At 40.8% G+C, this 25,080-nt stretch overlaps 2 protein-coding genes across 5 annotated transcripts; both read right to left on the bottom strand.

Moving 5' to 3' along the window:
• Positions 1–157: 157 nt before the first annotated feature.
• LOC148423178 (kazal-type serine protease inhibitor domain-containing protein 1-like) lies at positions 158–2,704 on the bottom strand. Its single transcript, XM_088415547.1, has 4 exons — positions 2,079–2,704; positions 1,494–1,696; positions 770–917; positions 158–484 (listed from the first exon to the last, which is right to left on the bottom strand). The coding sequence occupies exons 1-4, from the start codon at positions 2,560–2,562 to the stop codon at positions 399–401; spliced, it is 921 nt and encodes a 306-aa protein (XP_088271673.1). The 5' UTR covers positions 2,563–2,704; the 3' UTR covers positions 158–398.
• Positions 2,705–4,001: 1,297 nt separating this feature from the next.
• On the bottom strand, positions 4,002–25,054 carry LOC148423179 (snRNA-activating protein complex subunit 4-like). 4 transcript variants are annotated; one of them, XM_088416035.1, is made up of 23 exons: positions 24,718–25,054; positions 21,854–21,964; positions 21,643–21,683; positions 18,692–18,788; positions 18,583–18,620; positions 18,381–18,497; positions 16,602–16,742; positions 16,439–16,523; positions 16,277–16,358; positions 15,580–15,687; positions 14,058–14,130; positions 13,810–13,974; positions 13,589–13,739; positions 13,416–13,522; positions 13,241–13,335; positions 11,655–11,749; positions 11,448–11,560; positions 10,359–11,366; positions 9,937–10,287; positions 9,168–9,612; positions 8,893–9,098; positions 8,675–8,771; positions 4,002–5,026 (listed from the first exon to the last, which is right to left on the bottom strand). In XM_088416035.1, exons 2-23 carry the CDS (start codon positions 21,960–21,962, stop codon positions 4,959–4,961), a joined length of 3,792 nt encoding a protein of 1,263 aa, XP_088272161.1. In that variant the 5' UTR covers positions 21,963–21,964; positions 24,718–25,054; the 3' UTR covers positions 4,002–4,958. The 4 variants fall into 4 exon arrangements, with proteins under 4 accessions (XP_088272161.1, XP_088272162.1, XP_088272163.1 ...); XM_088416036.1 differs by having other exon boundaries at positions 4,003–5,026; positions 11,460–11,560; positions 24,718–25,053; XM_088416037.1 differs by lacking the exon at positions 4,002–5,026 and having other exon boundaries at positions 7,725–8,771; positions 24,718–25,052.
• Between the last annotated feature and the right edge of the window lie 26 nt (positions 25,055–25,080).

Genomic DNA, 25,080 nt, shown 5'->3' on the forward strand with positions numbered 1-25,080 from the left:
TCAGCTTCACAGACGTCATTGCAGCAACTTCCTGTCGTATGCTTTTTAAAGAACACCCATGCACACACACACACACACATACAAACATACGTTGTACACAAGTGGAACCGCGTCCTGTCGTAAGTGTTTAAAGCAAAAAGATACTGTTCTGTTTGACTTCAGTAAAAATTGATTTATTTGGATTTTGCTTTGTTACATTGCATTTATGTCACTGGAACTTGATGCAAAAGCTCCAGCTCCTTACAGATGACCAAACGCGTTGTCAATGTTTACAGTACAAATAAGTATACGTTTTTATCTTCATCTATTTTTATATTTCTACGGTATTGCTTTCTCTATATAAACTATTCAACCTTTAAAGAAAAGTAAATAGTGGGGAGGAAGCGTCATCATCGTCATCAATAGAGATCATGGTCGTAGTCCAGTGCATCGCTCAGCTGTTTCATGACCGACACGTGATTGGCCAAGTAGGATGACAGCTCCTCTGAATGACAAACACATGACCAATCAGGAGAGAATATGTAATTGAGTGATCGATCAGAAAGCATTTCAATGGGTATCCTATCAGAAGTGAGCACGAAATCGTGCAACCAATAGGAAGTGCGGACTTGTGGACTTCGTTAGGTAAATAATCAGAAGAGAGCATCAGGCTTTCAGAGGGCAGCTATGGTCACGTGACCAATCAGAAGCGACGGCCCATGCGATGCATTCAAGGGAGCATTCAGAAGACAGAACGGAATGATGTGACCTATTGTCGGAGAAGCCTCACCCGCTGGTAAGACCCCGAGCGCAGCCGAGGCGGAGGTCGAGCCTAGGCTGTTGCGGGCGACGCAGTGATAGGTTCCAGAGTCCTGAGGCTCCGCCCCTTCAATCTGCAACCAACTGGAGAGCTCAAACTGCAGAGGACCGCCACGACTCTATAGACGTACACATTCGCTCATCACTTTCATGGCAAATGCAAATGCGAACATTTTTTCCACACCAAGCTAACATTCTAATCATTTTTCTGCTCTGTATGCTATGCTAGACTAACGTTTTATTCATTTTGGTCGGCTGTTTTGTATGCTGTGTTTCTGTCCGTTCTTATGTCCACCTGAGCCTGAAGGAAACTGTCGCGGGCACGGGAAGAACATGCAAATTCATCGCAGGAAGGCCGGGGGGAACTGGAATTGAATATGGGACCTCTGTACTGTGTGGAATTGAACCCGGGACCATGGAACTGTGGGGGAGATGCGCTAAGCAGTCTTCCACCGTGGTGCCCGGATCTTCTTCATCTTAAATCGAGGATGCAACTGTTGGATACTTGTGAAAATGGCTAAATAAATATCTCTCTGTCTTGCTGCTGTCATAGAAATGTGTCTCGTGTGTGCTCTTAGGAAGACCATACTCTTTTGTATTTCATATTGAGAAATGACCATGGTTCTCACGAAGCTGGGTATCATCTTATCTTAGATCTTCAACTAGTCCATTTTGCGGGGTCACACAGGCGTCACCTGCACAGAGATGTGCGGGTCGTCTCCAGGCAGGACGACATCGTTATGGTCGTCTCCATCCTCGTCCGGTTTGTTGCCATCGCCTCTCTTGTCTTTGTGCCACTCCACTGCTGCCATCGGGAAGGCGAATACCTCACACAGGAAAATAAGATGGCTGCCACTCCCGTTCACTTGACTTTTAGGGCCCACTTTGATCACCGGAACTGTGATGAGGAAAGGGGTTAGGAGTGAATGTGTGCATTGAATGTGTATGTGACTGAGCGCCCTTGGTTTTTGCGACATGGTGGGGTTTAATTGTCTTTGGGGACCCCACAAGTTCAGTCGTTTGGGGGGAGGCTCAAGATTTGCTTATTTAGGTTTGAATTGGATTTTGGTTGAGGTGAGGATAGGGGTTACAGTTAAGCAATCTGTTGTAATGGTTAAGGTTGGGGTCTTGGAAATGCATTATGTCAATGAGATATCCCCACTATGATAGTAAAAGCCCTGTGTGTATGTGAGAGACATGTGCATTACGGTGCCTGCATGTCTGCTATGCGCGTGCATGTCTACTATGTGTGCATGCACCAACACAGTCTCATGCCATACCAGTTTTGCAGGGACCCCTCCCGCTGGTTTGCAGTTTGGGGTCGGAGAATGCGGCCTCTTTGAAGTGGCACATGTTTGCATACGTCACTCCGTCACTTCCGCACACCGCCTCGCGTTCCTCGCAAACGCACACTTGCTCTTCTTCCTCCTCATCCTCCTCTTCGTGGTCCCGTCCCCATCCAGCGGGTCGCGGATCCGCCTGGCACCGCAGCCCGGCGCCGCAGAGCCCAAAGCGGACGTTGACCTGTCCCGGGTCGCATGCTTGCCCCTCCAGGTTGGCGCATTCCAAGCAGCAGCCGCAGCGGTCCGTGACCACGCCGGCCCGGCAGCCGAGAGTCGCAGGGCACAAGTCTGCTTGGCACGGGCCGCAGCCCGCCGGAGGGGCCGTCTTGTCGCTTATGTTGTTACCGGACAGCTGGTTGTCAAGCGGTAGGCACGGACGCGGGTTCGGAAACAGAGCCAAAATCAGCATTGGCAAAAACATGTCCGTCCTGCTGCGCAAACTATGCCGTACAAAAAAAAAATCCGCGAGAGACAAAACGAACTATACAAGAAGCTAGAAACAGAAGAAACTGTAACGTTAGTTTTTCTTCAGTTCAAAAGAGGTGAGCCACTCGCGCTGTTCCGACTGCGCGTGTCATTTAGTCGCAATAACACAAACACTTCCCATTTGCTCTTTTAAAACAAAAGCGTAACGGGATGTGTAACTTTGAGTCTTGTCAATGTTGATTTGACGGTGTCGTTTTCAAATAAAAAAGTAATGTATAAATAAAGGTTAAAACAAAACAACTCGCCGATAGAACTATACTTTAACTTTTGTTGTTATTTGTGCTACCTTCTTTGTTTTGGAGGAGCTCAGGCTTTTATCTAAGCACTGCCTAGGTGTTAAAAAAAAGAAAAAAAAATGAAACAAACGTGATCATTCTGGGATTGTCAAATACTGTCCCAAGAAGGCAGCGGTGTGCTACCGTATTTTTAACCCTCGACCTCTGTCTGGGATAATATGCCTGCAAATAGCACAAATTTTAGGTTTGTGTTGGTTTGTGGCACACTGCCGTCGACCAAACTTCGCCCACACATCACATGACACACAAGTAAAGCAGTTTTTTTTTTTTGGGTCCCTTTTAGATACTTTTACACGATCAGGATTTTTGCGGCCGCTCACACTCCTCCATTTGCAAGGTGAAAAAAAAAATCACCAATTTGATCACAAGAGGAGTCAGTTAATGTAGTGGTTCTCAAAGTGGGGTTCGTGGACCCCCAGGGCTCCATTGCCTGACTACAGGGGGTCCGTAAAATAATTTGGGTCATTAATAAAAAATATATATTTGTTAATTTCATGTCATTTTATAGTAAATTGTGAAAGTATTTATGACTTCAATAAGGCAATCGGTTCAACCGTTTTTTTTTTTTTTTAAATATAACTATTTTGAAATGTGTCAAAATGTGTTTTGCATCTATAGTTGCTTGCCAATGAGGGAATGAAGCCAGCAAAGCTCAAGTGGCATTTTATTTTACAATGCCGTTTTTGATTAAATAATTGGCAGCAACCTGTTGGAGGAAATTGATCCGTTTTGTAAGGAGGCATGCAATTTCTATTTTCTAAACTTCAATATAGCTGAAAAGTAACAAAGAGTAACAAGAGGGAACTTTTATTGGGCTTAAATTATTTTTTTTTGTTTTGTTTCCGCAAACATTTGCAATGGCGGTCCTTGTAAAATTTGCTTTCTAAAAGGGGTCCCTGACTCTGCAGTTTATCGAGTATCAACTCAAGTATGATGAAGCATTTTTTGCCATGTGCCAAAAAAAGAAAAAGAGGGAAAACATGACTTACGACTTAAATGTCGAACATTTATTGTTAAAGGGGCAGAACTTGAGTTTTAGTTGCACATGTAACTGCTTCCAAAAATATGCATACAATTACAACTATAAATACTGTCTTGGAAAACTTTTGTTGTACCCCTGCTGCATGGCAGCATTACATTTAGTGAGACGCTGTTGTAGCACAGTAGTCATATTTATTTACACAACTTTAAAACGCTGCAACTGTGGAAAGTACAATGGAGTTACCCTCTGTAAAATGAGCATGGGTGGGGGTGTGAGGGAGGTAAAAACATTACTGTACATGCTGGCTGGCAGCTTTGGTACTTGTTAGAATAATTGTAAATATAGTGATTATACATTTGCTACAAAATATAAATGCTTGCAATGAAGAAATGCTTTGCTGTGTGAATGATTGTGCTATAGAATTATAGTGACTATAAATCTGCTACAAAATATAACTGCTTGCAAAGAAGAAAAGGTAAGCTGTGAGAATGAGTGTGTGAAAAACTGTCTTGCTATTGTTTTGTCTCAAGCAGAAGGAAGGCCGCTCAAGCCTGCCAGTTGGAGCGCTCCCGCAGCTGTGACTCTTATCGATGTCTCGCTATTTTAATATTTTATCTTGCTGCGTAAAATATTTTATCATCCATGCATTAGTTTCTCACCCACATGCTCACACATAGAAGGACAAGTACACAAGGCACCGGCCATAGACTTGCATTTTTTCCTGCCCCTTGAGGGCTGGGACCTTCATGTTGTTAGGGATCTCTGTATGAAATAAAAGTGAGTGGGGTCAGAGAGACTGGCAGAGCGCAGTCGAATTGTCCTTGGCCAGTTCCTCTTCGCTGCTCTCATGCATGAGTTGGAAAGATTGCCTTGTCTCCTTTATTGTGTACAGTTTCTTACCAATGTCTAACAAATGAACCTGACAGTACTCTTCCCAAAATATCTGCTGATGACTAAACGAAGGCCTTGTTCAACATGGAGGTCTGTTTCCAAGTGAAGATACATAACAATAAAACAAAAAACAACACCAAGTGTAATGTGACAAGACAGCCATTACACCTGCTGGAGTGATGTGGGGGATCCAATCCAGACCGTTAGAGCTGTCGATGCTTCTGATACCACTACAAAGGAGCAAAAGAAAATTTTATATAATTTAATGGTTAGAGTGTCAGGCCAAAATCTATCAGTGGTGGCCAAAATTCATTTGTGGCAGCCAACCAAAGATAATGTGGACCATAAGTGAGAAAAACTCTTGGTGTAATGTCTCAAGTAGCAGATCAGATCAATAGCATCATTGATTAGAATCCCGAGGGCAGGACAGAGCTGGTTAAGACAGTACAGTGGTACTTTTACTTGCAAAATTAATTTGTTCCGTGACTCTTTCCTAAATAGAGCTGCTTTTTACTTGTAAATAGCCTAATCTAGGGGTGTCAAAAGTTTTTGCAAAGTGGGCCAGATTTGGTGTGTTAAAAGTGTAGGGGGCCAACCTTGGCGGGCGTTCTTTACATATAACAGCAATTAATTTAAATACATTACAGCGAGCCGTTCTGTGCTCCACATTTGTTTTTTTATTTTAATTTCAGCTATCTTAAGCATGTGTTTTGGTTCATTTGAAACGTGCATATAAAATTGAATTTACATTAAATATTGAAATTGAAGATTCACTTCACTTTTTTTAACACTTTTTTGTAACAGTTGAACAGAAGTAATTGACTTGGGTGCAAATTACATTTGAAACATAAAAAAATCTCACCATGGCAGTTTAATATTTATAAAAAATTTAAACAATAACAGAGAAATGAACAAGTAATAGTCAAATCAACAAGTGCAAGGCTCATTTAAATTATAACATTAGTAAATATAAATGTTGATTGGATTTTTAAATGGTTATTATTCTGGAGTGAAAACTTAAAAAAAAAAAAAAAAACGTTTTCAGACTTATCATAAATGAAAAATGACTTGTCCGCATGAGTGTGATGGGTGGAACTGAGATCTGGAGTGCAGGACAAAGGCCAGGTGTGGCTCTATGGCAGTAGTGTAGATGCGCAAGATGTCTTGTAAGTGAGAGTCCGATCGCCGTGTCCTCACACGGCTCATATTTAAGTTCATAACCGAGAATGTCTTCTCACACAAATACGTGGACCCGAACAAGCATAGCATTTTCTTACCAAATGCTCGAATCTCTCGGACTTGTCCTGATCCAGCTGTCGGTAAAAGTTATGAAATATTGCTGCTGTGAGATTAAACTAGCTTCAAGATGTTTCAGTTTCTCGCTGCGTTCATTACCTGTGATCTTGCCATATACGTCAGCATGTTTTGTTTGGTAATGTCGCTTCATATTGGAACTCTTTAAAAACAGCCACTGTCTCATTACGAATGAAGCAGACAAAGTTGTTCTGTATTTCAGTGAAGAAATAGTCCAATTTCCACCCATCCTTGAACCGTCGGCCCTCGCAGACAACTTTCCTCCTTTTGTTGATTGTCGTCATTTTAGAAAATTAGGGGCTCATACAGTCAATTACTCATATACTAATTTGCTGTTCCTGATTGGGCCTATAGATGGCAGCAATTAGCACACGCACGTAACAGCGCTGCTGCCCAATGTATTCAGTTTTCATGCGGGCCGCACGTTATTGTTTTTATGACACAGGCTGCGGGCCGGATGGAAATTGAACACGGGCCACATTTGGCCTAATCCATTTCAAATCCCCAAAATGCTCCTAAACCCTTTAAATTAATATTATGAAATTATAAAAATGCATAAAAATGGCAACAAATACATACTAAAATGACATTAGTGCATTAGAAGCAAAATATGTCATGTAACAAATAAACGAATAATATATTAATTGTAGCAGTTGACAATAGGAATGCAGTTCACTTGTTTGCCTTGAGATGGTGCTGGTGAGTTGGGGATGAGTGCAGAGAGAGAGAAACACCTCTTCGAACGTTTAATTTGTATGTATTTATTGTATATTTCCAGTGATCCAGGAATAATTTACAAGTCGACAGGAGCAATAATATTTGACGTTTGCTTAAGTTTAGTTTGGAGTTATTCGAAGTGTTTCCTGTGTGATGTCATTACTAAAGTGCTAACAGCGTGCTAACAACGCTAACGATTGAGGCGATGGCCCAAAGTGGTATGTTACATATGTGTTTTTATGTAAATATGTACAATGATAGCCGTAGCTAAAGTCAATTTTATGTTTGTTAGTTCCACGGTGTGAATTGTTGCTGGGAAGTGTAAATAAAAGGAGTAAAGATCAAAAGTGAAAGACCACAGTAAACATCAATGCAAAAAATTATTGTCTCTTTTGTGTGCAAACTGGCATATTAATAAATGAATCACAAACTGACAAATATGGTAGACATCACGGTGGTAATGTATTACATTGCAGTCATGTTGGTGCCAGCGCTTGTGTCTTATCTTATATGCCAACAATGTCACCTTTCGTACCTTGAATTTTGTTACTAGAGAAAATGTTTTTCCGCCGAGACGTTTTATAAGCTGAATTTTTCATAAGAGGTACCGCTGTATTCAAATATGCTGCTCGCTTTTCATGGAATGCGCTTTCTCATATTATTTTGGGGGAGTTCAAAACTATTGTTTGTGAACTGTGTGATGTTTTTAAAATCTGGAAATTTGTTGTTTCACAGATTTTTTTTTTAAATGATGTAATGACAATGGCTGTGTATATACTGCATATTGTGTAGTATGTACTTATGGTGTATGACCATTGTTTTGTTTTATGTTGTTGTAACTATATATTTTTTAACTCCATGCCAGGTCACTCTTGGAAAAGATTTTTTTAGTCTCAATGAGTTTTTTTTATTATTTATTTATGTATTTATTTTTTTACATACAAAGTTAAATAAAAGGAATGAATGGATGCTGATAACAGAATCAACAAAATGTGCAAAACATCCTCTGATCCAAAATAGCTGATCAGATTGGTTGAAAGACAACATCAAGTTGGTGTCAAACTATTTTACTAACCCAATGCCATGAAATTTCAATGGTGCGTAAATTGTCCATAAAAACAGAATGCAATGTTTTGCAAATTCTTTTTTAACCTAGATTATTTTGAATACACCACAAAGACAAATTATTAAATATTCAAACTGATGTTTTTTTTTTTAAATATTAATTTGTTTGAAATTCGATGCCTGCTACATATTCGAAAAATGGGGAAAAAATGATGGGAAAAAAAATAGAAGGGTAAAGAATCCTCATTAAAACACCCGTTTTGATCATCCCAAAAATGAACAGGCTAATTGTGAACAGGTGGGTGCCATGATTGGTTACAAAAATGAACAGTTTAAGCCCAATGTTCCTCAATGTATAATTGCAAGGAATTCAGGGGTTTCGTCATTTACAGTCCATAATACCATCAAAAGGTTGGAAGAACCTGGAAACACCAGTGCATTTAATCAGCAAGGGCGAAAACCAACATTGAGTGCCGGTTGACCTTTGAACCCTCAGGTGGCATATCAAAAATCAACATCAACATGTAAATGATATCTGCACATGGAACACTTCGGAAAGCCAATGTCAGTAAATAGAGTTGAGCACTACGCCGGTAAGGTGGAAAATAGTTGCACTCGCTTAGTTCATCACTAAATGTCACTCAATTCTACACACTGACTTTAACGCACAAATAAGCTCAGATGAACAAATAATATTAAAAATGAGAGCTTTTGTGATGCATCCCAGCAAATGTGTGAACAGAAAAAAGTCAATAAAATTCAAAACATTCAAAGCTTCTCACTGGTTGAGTCACTGGGTTGTGGCTGGGCAGGACCAATGGTGCCCATTCCTGAGAAGTGACTGGCTGGAGCTCCTAAGGCATCGCGTGAAAACGTTATCTGTGTGCAACAAACAAACAAACACACATGTTATAATCACAAACATAGGTGCACACAAAGGTCTATCACACATGTATCACACACAAAAACACGCACATGCGTGTGTGAAAGCGGGACTCACATGAACGTTATGCTGTTGCGTCTTTTCTTTCGTCTCCACATTCTTGACGTCACTGGGATGCGTGCATGAAGATGTTTCCGTGGCATCAGGCTGCACGGTGGCCAGGAGGGCAGGGAGGGCAAAAACGGACAGAAATCGAGCCTTCAACAGCAAGTACGCCGGATTGGAGCCCAAACGATCCTTCACCAAAGTACGTAGCGAACTCTCTGTCAATATCAAGGATAGCAACCTCAGTCACAGTGTGTGGAAGTGTGTCTGCGAGTGCATGTGTGTACCTGTTTCGCCAGAAGTGGCATCAGGCAGGTAAGGAGACGTCGTCTGCATCTGGGCATTACACTCTAAAAGTTTTGCGGCGTTGCAGGTAAGCTGAGTTTTTTTTCTGAGGATGGCAGTGAGGGCACTGAGGTTGCTGCTGCACGGCGGCAGGTAGGGCAGAGAGTTGCCCGTATGTGGCACAGCCACGCCTCCGAGGCCGCTCAGCCAATCATTGACCTCTGTTGTTGACCCCAGGTACACCAGCGAGAGGTCAACATTCAGACTTGCCCTCTGGGAAGGCACAGGCGAGGGACTACTGGCACAGGGGAGAGGTTTGAGGACTGCAGGTAGCATGAGTGGAAGAGCTTTCACCACCTGGACATGCCCCAGAGTCACCTGTGTGGCTCCACCTTTGTCGGGTTTGGATTCATGACAACCAGTTCTCCTCCTTTTAGTAGCCGAAGCCTGCCGACAAAAGTATAACAAGTGCATTCTTGTGTGTCAGTGCATCATTTTACAAGTGAAGTCATGCACAGTATATGTGCATAGGCCACATTCACACGGCAGGGCCTAATGTGCAATTCCGACTTTTTTGGCGAGGTTGCTTGCAATTCCAAATAAATGAGACCTGCCTGTGACCCATGTGTGAATGACAAACAGCCCAAAACTGTCTCTGTGTGACGATAAGTTTGCCAAGTATGTGTGCATGTGTGCACATGCATGTAAATCAATAATGTAAACAATGCCATCAATGAAAAGGGAGAAATTGCCCATTAGTGAAAATCTGACCTGTAATTCGATGCCCTTTTGAGTCAACTTCCTGACTCGTTTCCCTTCATTGGTGAGAACTACGCCTTCAGAATCGTCATCCAGCCCCCGCTTAATCCCCATGGGTGGCTGGTTGACAACGGGGCGAGTGTAGTTATGGTCAATAGTGATGGAGGAGCTGGGTGGGGCCGAGGCAGGTGCAACAGATGAGGAATCGGGAGGAGGTGGAGCTAAAAGGGGCATTTTCAATGGCAGGTGTGTGGGGCCCGCAGGCAGTGACGATGACAAGGACACAGGAAGAGAGGGCGTTGACAGCAAGCAGATGGGAAGAGATGGGGCAAGGGGGAGGAAGGGCGCAAGACAGTGTGACATCTGTGGGGATAGACAAGCATGTTAATCAATCAAGATATCAATCACTGTTTGCTAGAGAGAAAAAAGTTGACCTGTGGTTGACTTGGAAAAGGAGGCGGCGCTCGTGGTGGAGTGGTTATTAAAGGGGGTGTGGTCAGGAGGCAGAATGAAGGAGCGGATTGCAGGAGGAGGCGAGTGGGTGGAGCCTGTTGCATTGTCAACACCTTCTGCACGTCCGGAGGGCGGGCCCTTTTGGCCCGCAACATGCCTGCCACAGTCCCGGGGCCCTTTAAGCATGGGGTGCTCCGCGATTTCTCTGGTGACGTCACTTTCTCCTGACTCCGCCTGAGGATGACGTCCTTACAGCCCGAGATGTCTACCATCATGGCATGGAGGAGGAGCCTAAAGACTGGGGTAGAGCTCAGTGCGGTCTTTTCCCCGAGGACATCGGCCAGTGTGCGTGTAGTTTGGCTGGGCGTGAGCACGTTGCCTACCCAGGGTAACACGGCAGCCTGCAGCCTGTAGTCCAACTCCCTGTCTTTCATGTGACCCTTCTTGAGGTCTTGACGGAGGTTGCTCAACTTGTCGGCCTGGCGACACAGGTGCAAATGAAGGTGCTTCTGTGACACCATCAGCATGGCGCCATCCGCGTGGCGCTCCTTCCAGCTCAGCTCACGGGGCGGGGGGCCCACTACCACCGAATGGCCAAACTTAGCCACCACCGTGGACCGAACAGGTGCTGGTCTTTCTGAGAGGGGACACTCTGATGCTGGTTCCAAACTCACCAGCTGTGGGCTTGGGAAACTCAACTTTTGATTTTCTTCTGGTGGGATCCACTCATGTATGGGTGGGAACAGATATTGTTCCTCCTCCTCCTTCTGCTGCTCCTGCTCTTCACCAGTCCCCTCCACTGGCTCCTCCACCATCTCCTTCTCATCATCAGTGTCCATGTACTTTATTTGGTCTTCATCCTCGTCTTCATCCTGACTGCTGTCCTCCTTTTTGATTTTTTTAAGACGCCTCTTGATGCTTGATCTCATCTTGGTATCCTTTTGCTTGATGGTCTTTTTGTTTTGAGGGGTCTTTGGTCTTCTTTTTGTCTGCCAAAGAAACAAAATACAAACACACAAACAAATATGAAGAATTTTCTATTGTGTGATGTGCTAACCCAGAATGCTAACCCTGTTGTGTACTTTTAAAGGCTCTTTTGCGGGTTTCATCAATTTCTTCCATTCTCGAAGACACTGAGCATCATTACGGTTTGGAATTTCTGCTGCAATCTTCGTCCAGCGACCTGCCGACCAAGATACAACATAAAAAAATACTCTCCAGCACACACAAAAAAAGTTTTTAACATGCAAATCAAGGTGAGAGCGAGGGACACGCACCGACACCATGTTTATCCACCAGCTGGACAAGGAGTTGGCGTTCATAGTCGTCAAAAGCTCCCTTCTTGATTCCTTCCTTCAGGCAGTCCAAATATCTGTGGGTCATGTGACACATGTGGCATCAGCCATGTCTTTCCTGTGCGTCCCGTTAATTATGTTATTCACATCATTCCGGTGAGTCCACTCCACCATATCTATGGGATGGAAACTGAAAACTTGTTGAGAACCGTTCCGTTGTTTCACTTCCTTGGCATCATTAGCCATTTTTACTAAATACGGTCATCAATTCTAGTCAAGACTCATGACATCAGCACACACAATGAGCTAAACAGACGTGGCAACATTATTTACAGTATTAATTTGGCATGGGACCTTGAGGCACAAACGCACAAAACTTTGGTTACATTTTATGGAAGGATGAAAATAGGGCAACTTGCAATTATTGCAAAGTTGATAGGCATGCACACACACAGCTTTTAAATTTTAAAAGCCCGTCGGGTTTCTAATTCCCTTGGCAGCGCTAAACCCAAAGGCAACGTTACCACAACCTCTACTGTTACTAGTCCATGTAACTCTTACAGTAGCTCTGTTTTGCCTTATTGTAGAAAGTTCTGGTACTAACTGCTAATGTGATGAGAATGTTTTTGCGTGAATTTGTTTTTCAATGAACATAAGTAAAGACTCTGTCTGACTCAAGAGGCTGGCAATACTCGCACCGGTCTACTGCTAGGTTCTCCTCGCTTTCACCAAGGCAGGATGGGTAAAATGCTTTCCTCCTATCAAATCAGTCCCCAGTATTTATAACAAAAGCTCCGCCCTTGGGTGAATTATTTACTACTGAAGCTGATTGTCCGGCTGTTTGCTCCCAGGCAGACATTTTAGCCACTTCAACATTTTCTAGAGTAAAACGTTGTGGCTATTGAATGTTTACTATTTACTTGGGCGACTCAGTTCATAATCTCTCCACTTCAGCTCCGGAACTGAAACAAAACTAAATTATGTGGATAAAGTAGGTATGCATTTTCTCATGCACAAGCCGTAAGGGGAGGTGTGTGGGAGTTAGTAATTGCTCGTGTCGTCATAAGCGCACTTCAGGCCATTTTGAGCTGCATAGACGAGGCTCGTGTGAGAGCGCAGAATAAATAAGGAATGCTTAAAAAAAATGCATCAATGAAAGAAAATAATACTTTGGGAGTGTTTGGGGTGCGGAATCAACACAGGAACATGATTAAAAGCTCCAAAAAGTTGCCTTTTCATGATACTTTTTTTCTAACCTGATGCCTCACTCAACACAATTACCTGTATATACTATACAGTATATTTTTGTGAGATGACAGATTCTCACAGCTGAGTGGTTTCTTAAGGCCTTACTTACCTCGGTTTTTAAGGTCATGTTACTTTTGAACATGTATCTTGTTTACAGATACAATTAGGACATAAAACATAGTGGATGCTAATCTACCTGTTTATCATCCTATTTTCCCATAAATGAATAAATAAGAGAATTGATAAAGAGTTGAACTGATAAATAGGACTGAAAAGGGAATAGGAATCATAAAAATCTTATCAATCCTGGCTCTCCTCACCGATCCCTGCAACCTCCATCGGTGCGTCCTGGAACCTCCAAACGGATTTTCCACCACCTCTTTTCCCCATGGCGTGCGACTGCCCTCAGCAGAAGCTGTGAAGAGAGCAAACAAGCAAGCAGACACATGACTGGACACGCACTTCAGAACCATATGATGTATTTGTTCATCAGACATTGTCCTCCTCTTTGGACCATGGTCCTTTTTTCAGTTGGGGGTCCAGAACTGAACTCCATCTGTAGATAAGCTGAGATGTGTCTCGACCCTCCATGAAGTAGCTGACTGAAGAAGGAATAGAAGTGTGGTCAGGGATGGGGTTGTGATGCATGACGCTGCAGGTGTTCTTACTCTGTGTGTATGGAATAAAGTTCCCAATCCGCATTTTCTCAACCAACTGTGTGAGCTTCTGGTCCTCATCTTGGGACCAGGTGCTACGTTTTAGAGAGGTCGAGATGAAACTCTGGTACGTCTGCAGGCACATGAAGGCGGTGCGTCCTGTCTGATAAAACAATGGAAGCGAGTCATCAAAAAACCTCAGGTGATGCACCTGTGATATACTCCCTGCTCACCCCCAACTCCTGAGCGATGAGGTCCCAGTCTTTCCCCTGATTTTTGATGCTGATCTCCTTCAGTCGCTGAATCTCATCTGAACTCCAGCGGTTCTTGTTGACGGCAGGATGTAGGAAGTTCTGCCAGAAGAGCCGAAGGTCGTCCGCCTCGCGAAGTCCTTCAAACTGACACAGAGATTAGCTACGTGCTCTGAATCCAGAGGGTGAACTTTGCACTTGTAAACAATCTTTGACAAGTCCTCACGTACGTCGACCTTGGCGATCTTGTGCCAGTCATGGTCATCGTACCGATCCCCAACTAGCTCCTCCTCTTTTTTTATTCTGTAAAATCACAGCCCACCAGTGTCAGCAACACGCTCAACAAGCACAGACAGGATGCTAATAAGATTCTATGTTTAAACAAGTACAGAAGAACCTCCGTTTTCATGATTAATTTTTCACTCCACTAAAATTTTGTTCCAGCTCTTAGATATTACACTGGAATGTTTTAATTTTGAAGGACTGACTTTAGGAGGTAGTGCTTCAGTGTTGCCCCAACGAGCCAGCGTGTTGCTGAGCAGGGTTAGGGTTGGTAAGTGTCCTGATTAGGCACGGGCCAATAACTGCAATGGCAATATATTGCAATTTTGAAAGTCAGTCATTTAAATTCGTCCAAATCTGACAAAACTGCTAAGTTTTGGGGTTTTTTTTTTGCTCCCGCGTCACCTGCCTGAACTGGCAATTTGCAGCCTGCATCGCGTCCCTCCTCTCAATGTGACTCATACTCTTTGGCTGCCGCAGCCAATCACGTCCACTTCCTGATTTACTGTCTTCGGTACCACTGTACGTTAGCTACTGCAGCTAACTTCCTCGGCTAACGTGAAGTTATGTTATCTTTACGGACGTCGCTCGAGGTAAGACGCAAGCAGTCTATCTCGCTGAAATTTGGGGCAAGAAAGCGAACCCTCATTGACATGAAATGACAGAATCCATATTGTACTCCTAACTAATGGTAGTTAACTTCAAATCAATATTTTTTCTAAATATTGTGCATTTAAATTTATTTATTAAAATATTATTGTGCATGGTAAATGTATGTTATTGTAACAAATGCCATATTACATAGTTTGAAAATAAAACTTAATATAATCTAGAAAAATGGCTATTTACCAAAAAATATTTTAAAGTTTATACATTTTATAGCTGTAATTAAAAAAAAAAAAAAAAAAGCTATTTCAAAATTGCTTAAAAGTAAAGAATGTGCTTGGTTCTAAGAAGGCATCGTTTTTTTCCATTGGTATGCCCTTAGCAAGTAAGTTAGCTGTGTTGCCTGTGTGCCAGGTTTTTGCCATGTCTTGGGTGACTGTTTTAATTATTATTTACTGAGTAATTCATTTATTTATTTGAGTTTATTATTATTTGTAAATAGCAAGCATTGAAACCTTGTTTATATACAATACTAGTTGTTTAAAAAAATGCCAATAAATAGAGATGTTTGCCCAAACATGATGAATAATCATGATTAATAAATGCAATTTCAATACTGACCAAAAATAATTGTGATTTTTATTTTGGCAACAATCATGCAGCCAGCCCTATGTAAAACTATGGGAATCTCTATAAAATGTATTTTTGTCCACATTTTTGGGTCTCTGCTATGGAATAACTGGAGTTACATAGATTCAAATGAGAAATAAGGCTTTGGTTTAGGTATGATTCGATTTTGGTCAGACTTTCTTAAACAGATTAACCATGAAAACCAAGGTCCCACTGTAAAGGTTAATGTCATACTTGATGGATTCAATGTCTTTCTCCAGATTTTCGATGTGAACTTTGACCTGCTGCTTGTCATCTTCAGATTTGTCCGGTAAAGTCAACTTCTGACTCAGGTAGTCAATTCTGACACATAACAAGAGGAAAAGGACAATAATGAAAGACTGGACTGAGGAGGAAGAGAAAAAAGGAAGGGGAAGAAGACAAAGGAGGAGAGGAATGAGAATAAAAATGATAACACAGAAAGAAGAGGAAGAAGAACAAGGAGGACAAGAAAGGAGGAAAAGAAGAAAAAGAGAAAGAACATAAAGAAAAAGAGGATGAGGATAAAGAAGGCAAGAAGGGAAAAATAATGAAAAGGAAAGAAAAGAGAGAATGAGGAGAAAAAAGAAGGTGTGGGGGAAGTAAAGAAAATTAGAAATACAGTACAAGAAAAAAAAAGATGGAGTTGCAGAAGAAGTAGGGAGAGAAGTAAAAAAAGAAAGGCAGGAGGAGGAAGGACCAACGGGGAGAAAGAGCAGGATGAGAAGGAAGGAAAAATGAATCTAAAGAAAAAAGTTGAAAGAAATTAGAAGTTAGAAGTCATAAAAAGTCATGTTAGAAGAAAAAAAAGTAGTACAAATTACTGTAGAAGTTTGGATGAAGTTGAAGAAAAAGGAGGAGGAGAAGAAGGAACTACTAAGAAGTAGAGGAGGTTGAGCAGAGCTGCTCCAACCTGGAAAGCTTGGGCTGGATGAGTCTCCTCATACTGTCTCTGGACACAGAGTCAATCAACAACGTCTTCTGCCAACTCTCCCCTGAACAAACCCAGAGAAAATGAAGACGTAAAAGCCGATGTTGTTTGGGGCCATTGTGATGGTTTGCTCAGCGTCCTTACATCGTTTGACTTTCATCTTATTGTTGTTAAGGCAACCCTTCGTCTTCATCATTATTTCCTTTGTGTCTTCATTGGCAGGAGGACCCTTGAGGCAGACAGAACAGCGTTGCAATCAGTGGAAATGTCGGATGACTAAAAGCTGTCAGGTGAAAGAATACCTTACCAATCCTGTGACTTTGTCTTTGAAATACGGCTTCAAGAAGTGGCCCAGGAATAAGTTGGCCTGCTTTGGGTACGACGAGGATGCAGCCTCTTCTTTGGCCGCTTCTCGGCTTGTCCCGGACAGATGAGACAGTGCCTCCCTCTGCACATAAACAGACATGTCGACGTACACACATAAATTGGCCCCATGTAGACTTGTACTGTATTGTGCATTTGCCACACATCAAATCTATACATACCAAACAAACAAACTACAGTCACTACCCAGCCAAGCAGCTCTCTTTGATTTCAAATACAGTAGCTTCTGAATATTTTGGCAGTGATTTTTATTGTGTAATTAGTTCATTATTTGTGTTATTTTGAACACAACTAAGACAAGTTCAAATTATTTAAAAGCGTTTGATTCGACACAAAATGCTGGACAAAAAATGCTAAACTTGAACACACACTTGTCTTGACTCGTGCCACAAAGGCTTTCTTTGCAGAAGTCTCAATGATCACCCAGTGCAAATTAAAAAAGAAAAAAGGGTAAATACCGTGACCGGCCTGCGTATCATTGCATCCTTACCCTAATGGTATATAAATGTATGAACAGAATTCACCACAGGTTGGGAGACATTTATTTGTACACAAAACTGCATGTATTAGTATGAATGTTTAGTGTGTGATTGCATACATTTGAATGTGTGACTATGTGTGTACAAAGTCGTAAATATCAACATCGAGGGCCATTCAAGAAAAATAACCATTAAATATCCTGAATTATTTTATAGATTGAATAGCTTGGGGCAGGTCAGTCATGCCCTGTGGCTGGTACGGGAGAAGGAAATGACAATTTGTCGAAATCATCTGACCTTGGTGTCTGTCTGGCACAGTGAGTTGATTACGTACCATATTTGGAGCAAGAGGAAAAAAATTGGAGAGCTAGAGGCTGTAAGCGCTATCGTCATCAAGCTTAGCAAAATAACACAGCACTCAAATAGGAAATGACAAAAAGAACCATGATGACTCTAAAGCTAAAATACGTAAAACCAGATGGTGTTTTTAAGCCTAGACAAGGCAAAAATGTAGCGTCCCATCACTATGGCTCTTTCCATGTGCGTTTATTGAAAATTCAAGGCCGCATGGTGTAATGTTTAAAGGAGTGCAGCAGCTGCGTTCCGAGAGACCATTCTTTGTAAGCCTTCACTATGCAAGCAAGCGAATATGAATACAATTTGCCATTGATTTTAGTGCACAATAGTGTGGAATCTACAAAACTTGATCAAATATAGATTTCAACACCGGCCTACCCCGAGTTTTGGCAGACATAAACGAGGAAGCTTCAGCCAGAGGAAGGCAAGGCGCAGAGGAATGACGACGGGCACAAGCGCTGCACAGTACAGAGTCCTTAGCGAAAATCCAACACTTAACGTAAACTCTTATTGTATTGTGATGGGTTTGGTGGATGAATTCAAATGCAGAAACTAACTGTAGTTGTTATTTTTCTTTTGTTTTTTTGGGCAAGAAGCAGTTCTCTCGAGTGGCTGTGTGTGTGTGCGCACACACACAGGCTTGTGTTTAGGGCAGGGGTCTGGGGACACAATACTAATATTTGCACTGGGACCTACCACCATGATGTTACTCCACTATGTGTGTGAATACGTATGTGCAAGTGTATCCGTGTCTGTGTGACTTTTAGTGTGCGTGCAGGCATTGTGTGGGAGTGCATGCGTGATTTTGTGTGTGTGTGTGTGTGTGTGTGAATGTAAGTGTAAATATATGCTTGTGCCTTAGCGACCTGTTGTCTCTGGTTATGCGACAGCTGAGTTTCCAGCTGCTTGAGCTTCTCTTGAAGGATCTGTTGGTACACCAAGTTCATCTGAAGACATGAGTCCACCGTCATGGGCAGACCCAGCTGACCAACACACATACACACACAAGTTGGCTGGTGAGCATGTTGTTGAGCAGACATGTTCAAAATTGTTTGAATGTCCACTGACCTCACTTTCACTGCTGCTGTTGCTGCTGTCATCATTATCTAATAAACACACACGGGGTGATCGTGACTTGATGAACGATTACATCACAGGAAACTGAAGCAGAAGCTACCTGATTCACTGATGGGGCTGTGCGGTCCCAGAAAGTTCTCCAAGTCCTGGATATCCGTTTCGATCTTTTGCCTCTGAGCCAGCAAACCTGCAGTTGACTGAAAACATGCACACACACACATGCTATTGGACATATCAATGGTCAATTTGTGTTTGTTACTTTATTAGGTTAGGTATGGTCAAAGCATAAAAAGTAAATTTCTTTTTTTTTCTATTCACAAAAGCTTTTTATCTCAATTTTTTGGTCAGAAAGCCATGATATAGGGAAATCAACAACAAAAAAAGGCGGCTCCCTACTAGGACAAGAACAATTATTGACGTTGGGTCCCTTAACAGTGAGGTGGATGAGATAACCACTCATCTACCCTCATGTTCGTAAATACAGGACAAAATGCTGTATGACTGGTGATTTAGGTTTTTTTGCTTTTCTTGCAAGTGCAAACTTGAGATACAGGCTGTGTACAATGATGGAAGTGAGCTCAACTCACAAACAACACAAACAACCAGCAGCCTGGCATACAGTATAGGTAAAGAAATAGTCTTCAAGCTGTTATAAGCACTCTGAGCTGAGGTCTACTCTAAAACTACACATAAAACAGAAAATTAAAACTTGTGAAGCTAAAGCAAAATCATAGCTTTGCCTCTAGTCGACTATAATGGGAAAATATATACCAGACTATCTGATCCAATGTACAGTGGTTCCCTGAGATATGAGTTTGTAAGTGAAATCACTTATAAATCATCATCATCAATCAAAATTAACGAATGTGTCAATCAGTTCCAGGCTAGCCCCTCAAAAGACAAAATGTAAAAAAAATAAATAAATAAAAAAAGATGTTATTTTTTTGATGGAAAAAAAAAACACTCGAATGCAACACTCAGTACTTGCTCATACGGTAATGGTGTAATCACATACAAATGAAAATAACTAAACACTTTCTGTCAATCATTTTAATTCATTTCACTTCAACCTTGTGCGGCTGCCAGTTTAGGCCACCTGGGGGCAGTAGATAGGTTGATGCAGTGACGTATATAGTATAAATGGAATCTGGCCAAATTAGAGTTTGTGGCTCGAGAGGCTGCTGATTCGATTTAAGTTTGATGAATTTAACAGAGCCACCTTGTAGCGCATCACTAGCCGTTGCTGTTTAATTGCTTTTCGTGAGACCTAAAAAAACAAAACAACCCTGCGTCAAAAAAAAAAAAATGTTATTTGGTGTCCAACCATCCTGGGGATGCAATTTCTCTGCTATATTTTCCATCTCTTGAGAGTCACAAGAGCTACACGCTGTGGACGCATGTGACACATGAAATCCACGCATTACCATTTTTCACAGTTTTTCACCATATTTTTCCTTTAAAATTAAATGATGAAACACTCGGAAACCTGTTAAATTAAGCACAGACAACACCAATTAGGTGCAAGATGGCTCCTCCATGAAATGAATGTGTCTGTTTGGAGCCAATCAGCATCCATGGAGGTGGGAAGCGGAAGCTCTTAAGTTGATGAGACTCTTTTTATATACGGCGCTGAATAGATGTACTGTTCATAGACCTCTGTAATGTAGTCTAGACTGCGTTGTAGGACTGCACGATTAAGTCCAAAATAATCACGGATATTTTGGTATATTTTGAAATCACGACAATTAATCATGATTATTCATCATGTTTGGTCAAACATCTATATTTAATGTACTTTTTTTAAACAAGCAGGATATAAACAAGGCTTCAAGGTTTGATACTTAAAAAGAATAATAATAAACTAAAACAAATAAAGTAAATAATAATTATAACAAATGTAAAAACTTGGCACACAGGGCACCACAACTAGCTTACTTGCTGAGTGCAAACAAATGGTAGCCTACTTAGAACTAAGCACATTATTTATTTCAAAGCAAATTTTAATCAATCAACCGTCAAAATGGTATTTTCGGTCATTTCAAACTGAATTTACTCCAATATTTTGCCAATTGATTTTTCAAAATGTGTGAGAAAAGCAGAAGCTTTTGTTATGCAAACATGTGGGACACAATGCCATCTAAAGGGTTTTAAGGTGGACTTGAAACCTGAACTCTAGGGAGCGCGCTCACGAAGCCAACTTCAGCGTTGTCATTGCGTTCCAGTCTCTCAGTTAAGGCTGCTGCTTGGTTTATGCTTGACGCGTGAACGCTCCATGTGAAAAGAAGACGCGATATCTCACTGGCTTGCATTAGCGTTTTATACTCAGTGCGACTATCCCCCATAGTCAGATGATATTTTGCCAGTAAATAGAATCTAGAGCATACTAACAACACTACTCTACAACAGTAGTAGAGAATCCTAGTAGATTCAAACGATCGACATTGTTCCGAGCTTTTTTTAAAAGACGCCTCAACCCTCTCCAGCATGCGTGCTCACCAGGAGTTGTTTACAGTATTTAGGTCACTGTAGTCCTTTTCGGCCAAATCATAAAAGTGTTTGTACCACCGAACTTTGATAAGCAAGAAACTCTGGAAGATACACGTTGCGGAAAATCTGGCACGCGCGGCCTCCGCACGCAGGGGTGTGGTTGCCAAATGACGTCATTTGATGTGTGGAGAAGCATCAAGCATAAACCAAGCATGCTGCCGCCCTTCTTGCGGGATTTGCTGGCTTGCTATTTCTTAAGCTTAATGAAGTCTTAACCTTGTGTTTGCCCCCCCGGTGATAGGATGACTGAAAGTGCTTGATTTTACATGTACGTGGCCAGCTTTTTAAATGTTAATTAATCGTGGCAGCCAATATCGTGATCACGATTAAAATTCAATTAATTGTGCAGCCCTAATGGGTTGTTTAATCTAATGCAATAACCGGTTAATTCAAAGGCATGTGTAACCAGCAAGAATATCAGAGAGTCCTCCTACTGAATGATTTTCATTGTGTGTAAAAATTAGGGTTCTTCTGTGCAGGTGTCTATGCATGTGTGCGTATTACCTGCCCCGCATCCTGATCCATGTCCACACTGGAATCATCATCTAATCACAAGACAACACATTAAAATCACAAGTTGGTTGACACAGCATCATGATACGTCTGTTTGCTTCATCAAACAGGACGTCAAAGACACACACACACACCTCCAATTTGTAAAGCTAATTTCCATTTGGCATAAAAACACAAAGTTGATCAAAAGTGTAAAGATGACCTGTGTCGTCGCTGCTGACTTCTTGCAGCTCACTGTTGCTGGCACCTAAACGTTTTTGTAAAAGTTCAACTTCCTGCTGGATCCTCTCCCTCTGCTCAGATAACGACATGACTACACACACAAAGAAAAACACAGTCTTAGTAACTTCACAAAGTTTTGTCTTGAGGCCCCCGCCCCCTTCCACGTGAAGCTAAACCTCACTGTCCCACCACATTATACAAACCACAAAGTTTTGGATTTTTGATTCTTCAAAGTTAGCATTTATGGTGCCAGCTTTTTGCTGTAGATTTTGCTTCATGACCTGGAATGATTTTCAGTTCACAGCTATATATTTTCAAGAATATTTTGGCATCTTAATGGGTTTGAGACAACTTGACCTTGGTGTTTACAAACATTTGACAGGTTCTACAAATCTTTTAATGGGCTATTATTTTGCAAACATACATTTAATGATATGTGACGTAGTCCTTTGGTCCTGTGTTAATGCTCTAGATCAGGGGTGTCAAACTCATTTTTGTTGCGGGCCATTTTGTAGCAAGAACTTCCTTCATTGGGCCGATATGTTGAGGAAACTAAGTTGATTTTAAATGATCTCATAGTATTATTACTGTACACAACAAACTAATGGCTTAGTTGTTTTGAAATCAGAAGTAAAGCAATCTAGTTTGTTCATTAATTGTTTATATTCCTGTAATTGAACAAACCAAAAAAATCTCAACTTTATTTTTCATTATACACGACAAGCTAGAGTTTAGCAAGGGTCATGGAAACTTACATGATTTGCTTTTACGGGCCACATAAAATGACGTGGCGGGCCGGATTTGGCCCCCGGGCCTTGAGTTTGACACATGTTCTAGATAAATTTACATTATTATTATACATTGATTTTTTTTTTTCCAGCGTCAAACAGTTCAGTTGATCAAAGATGTTTCGAGTTTGACATACAGTACTTTTTTTCAGGCACTTTGATGCTTTCAGTTGTATTTTTTTTTTTCTGCTTCAGACTAACCTGTAATTTGTATAAAATGTAAGCATTAGGAAAAGTTTATTTAAATTGCTTTTTTCTTGTATTACAGTTAAAAAGGACAGAATTTTAGGTATACATACACTTTTATAGGTAATGATCTTTTTTATAGTCACCATGTCAAGTGGGGCAGTGAGAAATGTTTTGTCTTTCCTATTTGAGAAGCACAAACGTAAGGGAAACTAACCCTGTGCAAAATGTTTGGACAACGTTTACTTGTTTCAACTGAGTTTAAAAGTGAAGTTAACATTCATAACTGGTGCAAAAAGTAACTATTCATAACTTGTGCATAACGTTTGGAAATGTCACAGTTAAATAGTTAGGAACTTTTGTATAAATGTGTGTAAACCACACATCTATTGTTCTGCCACTTTTGCTTTACCTTGTAGATTCTTGACAGTTTTCAAATCCTCGATTTTTACAATGACACAGTAATCAGACTAATTTGATTTCTTTTTCCCAGCCCTATTATTACCACTTCACTACATTTACAAATTTCTTCTCCTTCGGGTATCCATAGCACAAATAAGGTGGAAAAACATGTCAGCCTCCTGTTCAATGCAAATGTTTTCTATGGGGTGTCACGAAACCTCAGTTAAGGGTTTGTCAAATAAAATAATGAATTTATTTTCATACATTTAAATCTAAATAAGCAGGTATTTAATATAAATTACTGGCAGTTTGACATATGCAGAAAAAGAGAAGAAAAGAGTAGAAAAGACATATATTGAAATTTTTCCACAAAAGACAATGGATGGCCAGAGAGTGACAAGGAGTGGCTGTGGCCACCCTGGTTCACCTTGAATGCAGCAAAATAAGAAAAAAAACAAAAACAAAAAACAAAACATTAAGTGGCAAAATGAGTGGATTAGACCAGTGGTTCTAAAATTAGGATCCATGGACCCCCGGAGGTCCATGGCCTGACTGCTACGGGTCCATGAAATAATTTAGGTTAATAATAAAAAAAAAATATGTATTTGTGTTGATTTCATTTTAATTGATACTAACTCATTCAATGCTAGGGATGCATTTTCACATTTTTTTTAAGAGTCCGGACATCAAATCACAAATACTTAAATAAATAATTAAATCAATATTTAAAGGGACAATGTGTCAGATTTAGATCGTTTTTTCATTACGAACAGCATGAGGTGCTGCATTTACCATTGTCCCTAGCAATAACAGACATGGCAGCCTCCTGAGGAGTGCCACCCCCATGTAATATAATTTAATGATAACTAGACCTACGATTTAAAACACACACACAAAAAAAAAAACATTAAGTGGCAAAATGAGTGGATTAGACCAGTAATTATTTCGTAAACTTCAGTTTGGCTGAAAAGCAATAAATATACTTGTCAAAATTAATTTTAAAAAAAAGAACACTTATGTTTGCCTTAAATTATTTTGTTTGTTTTGTTTCCGCAAACATTTGCAATGGAGGTCCTTCGAAAAATGTACTTTCCAAAAAGGAGGCCCTGACTCCAAAAAATTTGAAAACCCCTGGATTGGGCTACTTATTTAAACTTCCGCAAACGCAATGTGAAACACAGTACCGTGTTTAGACGAGTGGTGGTGCATTGAACAATTTTTTTATTAAAAAAAAAAATTAAAAAAAAGCAATTTATCATCGAACATTTCAACATACACAAGCGAAACCACAAACACAGAAACAGTGGAGATGAGATCCTTCTTAAATTCAGGGTTAGCAAATTATTAGCAGCATAAACTAAACGAACACATTTATACAACAATACATTAGAATAAAAATAAACTTTTCCTATGACTTTATCCATCAATTTATTTATACTGTAAGAAAGTAAAAGTAAGTCTGACATACCTTCTCGTGCACTTTGTAGGAATTCTTAATGCGTTCAATCAACGTAGTTTTGGGTTTAGTATTTTAGCATATTACCCAGCAGGCTTTGCGTCGAAAAAGCAAAAATAACCACAGATCATAGCAGCTTGGTATCACGTCACAATCAACGTGCTAAGAGAAGCTTTGATCATCTAAAAAATTAGAAACATATATAAAATAAGGTGATAAGAATAAAATGCAGACATAAAATAAATGCGTCCCTGCAGTCAGGCTACAAACTGCTTTCTTGTTCGTCACCTCCGATGGATCGCTTTTTACTTCCGGGTCTGTTTTTTAAGACAATTATATTTTTTAATTTTTATTTTTTTATTTTGACACTGGGAT

This window comes from Hippichthys cyanospilos, chromosome 5, assembly GCF_059441005.1.
Source record: "Hippichthys cyanospilos isolate Australia breed blue-spotted pipefish chromosome 5, RoL_Hcya_1.0, whole genome shotgun sequence".
In the NCBI taxonomy this organism is placed as follows: domain Eukaryota; kingdom Metazoa; phylum Chordata; class Actinopteri; order Syngnathiformes; family Syngnathidae; genus Hippichthys; species Hippichthys cyanospilos.

What these genes read in the sequence shown, in the direction of transcription:
- LOC148423178 (XM_088415547.1), bottom strand. Translation starts at nt 2,562, where the DNA reads ATGTTTTTGCCAATGCTGATTTTGGCTCTGTTTCCGAACCCGCGTCCG. An exon ending in ACCCGCACATCTCTGTGCAG is followed by an intron (nt 918 to 1,493) that starts GTGACGCCTGTG and finishes GTACGTCTATAG; the next exon opens with AGTCGTGGCGGTCCTCTGCA. An exon ending in GCTCGGGGTCTTACCAGCGG is followed by an intron (nt 485 to 769) that starts GTGAGGCTTCTC and finishes TTTGTCATTCAG; the next exon opens with AGGAGCTGTCATCCTACTTG.
- LOC148423179 (XM_088416035.1), bottom strand. Translation starts at nt 21,962, where the DNA reads ATGTCGTTATCTGAGCAGAGGGAGAGGATCCAGCAGGAAGTTGAACTT. An exon ending in AGTCAGCAGCGACGACACAG is followed by an intron (nt 21,684 to 21,853) that starts GTCATCTTTACA and finishes TCTTGTGATTAG; the next exon opens with ATGATGATTCCAGTGTGGAC. An exon ending in ACAGCAGCAGTGAAAGTGAG is followed by an intron (nt 18,498 to 18,582) that starts GTCAGTGGACAT and finishes TGTGTTGGTCAG; the next exon opens with CTGGGTCTGCCCATGACGGT.